The 4,992-nt window shown below is 65.9% G+C and overlaps 1 protein-coding gene across 1 annotated transcript in view; it reads right to left on the reverse strand.

The window, feature by feature from the left end:
- CRYBA2 (crystallin beta A2) overlaps positions 1-3,354 on the reverse strand; it is an 8,945-nt gene extending 5,591 nt beyond the window's left edge. Inside the window, exons 1-3 of the mRNA XM_032791633.2 lie at positions 3,275-3,354; positions 1,040-1,211; positions 492-633 (exon numbers count right to left, since the gene is read on the reverse strand). Coding sequence (XP_032647524.1) covers positions 492-633; positions 1,040-1,197 — 300 coding nt within the window. The 5' untranslated portion in view covers positions 1,198-1,211; positions 3,275-3,354. The remainder of the gene's footprint in view (positions 1-491; positions 634-1,039; positions 1,212-3,274) is intronic.
- Positions 3,355-4,992: the final 1,638 nt, after the last annotated feature.

A 4,992-nucleotide genomic window follows, 5' to 3' on the forward strand; every position in this document is an offset into this window, starting at 1 on the left:
CTTTACCCCAACCCCTCATCCCCCCATCCACCCCCTCTATCTATCCCCAGCCACCCCCTCTATCTATCTATCTATCTATCTATCCCCAGCCACCCCCTCTATCTATCTATCTATCTATCTATCCCCATCCACCCCCTCTATCTATCTATCCATGCCCAGCCACCCCCTCTATCTATCTAGCTATCTATCCCCAGCCACCCCCTCTATCTATCTATCTATCTATCTATCTATCCCCATCCACCCCTCTATCTATCTATCTATCTATCTATCTACCTATCTATCCCTAGACACCCCCTCTGTCTATCCATCCCTGCTCATCACCCAGGCATGAAGATGATATGAGATTTCCGTGAGCCGTCCCATTGTCTCCTTGGCCCCAGGCCCCCTGCTGTGCCGTGGCCCCTGGGCCAGCGTATTGGGCGCGTGGGTGGAGATGGGGACGAGCCAGGGTGGGGGGCATGTTCACGTGTTTGAAGGCGAGTACGACTCACGGCACATTTGATGGGCCGGAACGAGAGCAGGTGCTCGGTTCGGTAGCCGCTGTTTCCGCTCCAGGCCTCCCAGCAGGGATAGTCACCCTTCTCCAGAATGAACTGCTGCCCCTGGTACTCTGGGTACTCAAAGCCCACCCAGCTGTGCGAGAGGGGGAAGGGACAGTGTCAGCAGCACCAGCACATCTTCAGGAACATGCCCCCAAAAGCAGAGTCCCTGGGAGGAGGGGGCAGGGCAGACTGCCAAGGGGCCCAGTCTGGGCTTCCCCCACCTGGACAGATCAGCTGCCCATTGCCCTCAGCACTGCCTGGGGGGAGGGATCCCGTCCCTCACCCTCATGCGCCCATTTCACAGCAGGAGAAACTGAGACCCAGAGCAGGGAAGGAACTGGCCCAAGGTCACCCAGCGAGTCCGTGGCCGAGCTCAGGATAGGACCCAGGCGTGTGCTCTGACCCCTGCCTGGCGGCTCGCGGGAGAAGACGGAGAGGGACAGAAGCTGCCAGCACGTAGGGCCCGGGGTGGATGGGGCTGGGGCCTGGGCACTTACGGGCCGCTCTCCACCTTGATGGAGCGGAGCTTGCGGAACCCACGGTCCATGATGCTGGGACATTCCAGCAGGAACTCGCTGCGCTTGCCCTGGAAATTCTCCTCCTCCCAGACCGTGAGCTTGAACTGGCCCAGGGCCTCCATGGGTGGGCTGGTCATTGGGAGCTCTCCAGCTGCAGAGACAAAGCCCACCTCAACCACACGAGACCTCCGCCCTGGCCCCCCGTAGCGACACGGTGCCAGCCAGTGCAGGGCACTACTCTCAGCTGGGCCCACAGGGGAATCGGGTTCCTACAGCTCAACCGGCCCCATGGTTTGCCTCTGCCCCGAGGGGGGATAGCAGCACCGAGGGCTGGGGCAGCTACGTGTTGGGACTGAGGAGTTAGGGGCATGGACCCCAGGGCTGGGCTAGCAGGGAGCTGCGGGTCAGGAGTGAGGTGCACTGGCAGAGCTGGGTGGGGGAGCCCAGGGCTGGGCTAGCAGGGGCTGCAGTTCGGGAGTGAGGGGCTCTGGCAGAGCTGGGGGGCTGAGCCCAGAGGCTAGCAGGGGGCTGCACATCGGGAGTGAGGGGCACCAGCAGAGCTGTGGAGGGGGAGGAGTCTAACAGGGGCTGCAGTTCAGGATTGAGGGGCTGGATGGGGGAGCCCAGGGCTGGGCTAGCAGGGGGCTGCGGGTCAGGAGGGAGGGGCACCAGCAGAGCTGTGCTGGAGCCAGGTTGCATTGTGCCCGCCTGTCCCATTCCCATCTCTTCCCAGGGCTCTCAGCCCCTCTCAGGAAAGCTGGGAGCGCAACAGCCCTGCCTGCCAGCTGGGGGTGGGGGTGGGGGGACCAGGGTCGACCCTGGTGGCACACAACTCATCGGAGAACTCCTCCAGCAAAGGTGTGGCAGCAGCTGAGACCTCCCCTGCCCTCGTCACCCGAGGCCCAGCCCCACTGGCCCCCCATCCCACTGCCCACAGGGGCTGGCAGTATGGGGGGGTCCTGCTGTGAGCCCTGCCCTTCCCCCCATCAAGCAGGGGACAGTGCAGCCACTGGGGCTGAAAGACAGAGCAGCCCCACGGCTCAGCCCCACAGGGGCCCCTCCTTCCCCAGTGCCAGGGTAGGATCATCCCATCTCTGGGTCAGTGCCTAGCAAGCGGGCTCCTGTGCCCCACCCAGGGAGGCTCCTGCCCATGGCTGGATCCAGGGGAGGCCATGGATGGGGGCGGACGATGGCTCAGTAAATGGTGCCTGGATCCCCCAACGGGCTGAGCATCTGTCCCATAAAGCTGTGGGGCCGCCCATGGAAAGATGCCCCCCAGCCCAGACCGGAGGGGCTCCTCTTTCTCCCCGCCATGTCCTCAGCCTTCCCCAGCCAGGCCCTGCTGCAGCCTAGTGCCCCTTTGCCCCAGGGCCTGGGCCCACGGATCCTTCCTGCTGCCAGGGGCGGCTCCAGGCCCCAGCACGCCAAGTGCATGCCTGGGGTGGCATGCTGCGGGGGGAGCTCTGCCAGTCGCCAGGAGGGCAGCAGGTGGCTCCGGGGGACCTCCCGCAAACGTGCCTGCGGAGGGTCTGCTGGTCCCACGGCTTCGGTAGAGCATCCGCAGGCACGCCTGCGGGAGGTCCACTGGAGTAGTGGGACCAGCGGACCCTCCGCAGGCACGTTTGCGGGAGGTCCACCGGATCCGCGGGACCAGCGACCGGCAGAGCACCCCCCGTGGCGTGCCGCCGTGTTTGGGGCAGCAAAATGGCTAGAGCCACCCCTGCCTGCTGCAGCCCGGCTGCACCCAGGCCGTGTCCCCGGACAAAGGCAGGAAGGGGCTCTGGCTGGGCCACGCAGCTGTGGACACGCTGCAGAGATGTTGCTGCAGGCTGCTCCCCCCCAGGAGCTCCCCCTCCACCCTAAAAGCAGGGCAGCAGGCAGGGCATTGGCAGGCTCCTGGTCCCAGCACCCACTGGGACGCTCATGCAGCAATGGGGTGACTCCATGGCAGGGTTATCGGGGTGCATGGCAGATGTGCCCTCATAGGAAGGCTCTGCCCCCGCAGCTTCCCTTATCCTGTGCCGGGGCAGGAGTGGGTGTGCGGGGGTGGGGGGGAGGAGGCAGGGGACAGCCAAGAACATGGGCAAGTCCCTGAAACCAGGATCCACCCCCAAAATACCAACGTGCCAGCTGCACTGTCCCCCCCAAGCGCCCTCAGAGAGTCTCGGGGGGGGCGGCTGCAGGGGCCCGGGGGGTTCATAGCCTGGTACTTACTTGGTCTGCAGGGCACAAAGATGAGGGTGGCGCTGCGGGGCTGGGGGTCTCCCAGGGCCTCTTATAGGCCGGCGGCTCAGTGCAGCGTGTGCACAAGCAGGCAGGGCTGAGTCAGCGGGGGGAACCTGGGGGGGGCCAGGCGCCGGCTTGTCCAGTCCCCTCCACCATTGTGGGGGGATCAGCCGCCCGGGCCGCACAATGGAAAGTGCTGGGCCACGCTCGCTCTGGAGCTCAGGGACACAATAGAGAAGCGCCTGACACTCCACTTTCCTTTCTCCCGCAGCACAATGCGCTCGCGCTGGGGGGATTAGGGGCAGAGCCGGGGCCAGGTAGGACATCAACCGGGGGGGGGACAGTGGTGTCAAGGGGGGGGCAGGAGCTGCGCTGCTTGCTGGGCCACTTGACGAAAAGCCACTGTGGAGGCCAGGGGATGCTGGGGCAGACGCTTCCCTTCCTTGGGTCACTGATGCCAAGCTGTGCCAGGCTCCCTGCCCAGGGCTCACTGTCCTGGAGCTATTGGGGGGGGGGGGGCTTGGCCCACCCACCTCCCACATCAGACCCTCTCCCCAGCCTGTCTCCCACCTCGGCAGTGTCAGGCTGGGGCGGTGGGTCACAGCACTGGGCCAGGGATCAGCCCATCCCTGCGCCTCACCTGCAGCCCCACGTGCTGCTCTAGTCTGTGACCAGCAGGGGGTGCTGTTCAGGGCTGGCCCCGCAGTGGGAGCCAGGCTAGCAAGCTGGAGCGGGAGAGAATAGAGCAGATTTCCGGGGATTCTCCCTCCCGTTGCTCCAATCAGGCCCCTCTGGGGGTTCCCTTTCTCGCTGCCAGGGTGGGGCTGGGCTGCTGGGCAATGCATGTGCCCAGTTCTCATCCCTGCGCCCCTCATCCCACCCCGGGGGGCACTGGGCTTTCCAGCGAGGCCAAGGCCGCCCTGTCTGGGGAGGGACCGTTTGGGTTAAACAAGGAGCCACCTGGGAGCAGTTTTGCCTTTAATTCCTGTCCTGGGGCCCGGCCCCAGCCCCAAACTGGCCCCAGCCTGTCTCCTCTCCCACCGGCCGGCTGCCGGCTGGGGTGTGCAAGGTGCCCCGGGGAAGGGGCAGGGACGGGGCACGCCTGTCTGGGAACGCCCCTAGGAAACGTCTGGATCCCCTGGGCTCCTGGGAGACCAGGAGCAGCCCCCAAAGAGCCGTTCTGGCCTAGTCGGTGATGAGGGAGTGTTGGTTGGCGGGGGGGCTGGGAGCAGGGGCAGCTCTAGGCATTTCGCTGCCCCAGGCAGGTGCTTGGTGTGCTGGTGCCTGGAGCAGCCCCTGGCTGGGAGGCAGGACTCCTGGGTTCCCTGCCCTGTTCCGCCACTGACTTGCCGTGGGACCTTAGGCGAGTCCCTTTCCCCACCCAGTGGGGCGATACGGGCGCTCTGCGAGCCCAGGGTGACAGGCGCCGGCTCCCCACAGGGCGGCTGCCCCTGCTCCTGCCGTGACCCCGGCAGCTCGGGCCGAGCGGACAATCCCGCAAAGCCCCACTGGAGGGCGCAGGAGGGCAGGGATTGCGCCCGGGCGCAGACACCTGGGCAGGGCCAGGACATGGGGGGCCGGGAACCAGCTTTGCTGGGTGTTTTCTAATGCAGGGGGCAGCGTGCGGGTCCCGGAGCCGGACGTCCCTCACTGTGGGGACGAGGGTCCGGTGGGGCCCTGCCAGGCTCTCGGCCGGGTACGGGAGC

The sequence above is a fragment of the Chelonoidis abingdonii genome, chromosome 10, assembly GCF_003597395.2.
Source record: "Chelonoidis abingdonii isolate Lonesome George chromosome 10, CheloAbing_2.0, whole genome shotgun sequence".
Classification (NCBI taxonomy): Eukaryota; Metazoa; Chordata; order Testudines; family Testudinidae; genus Chelonoidis; species Chelonoidis abingdonii.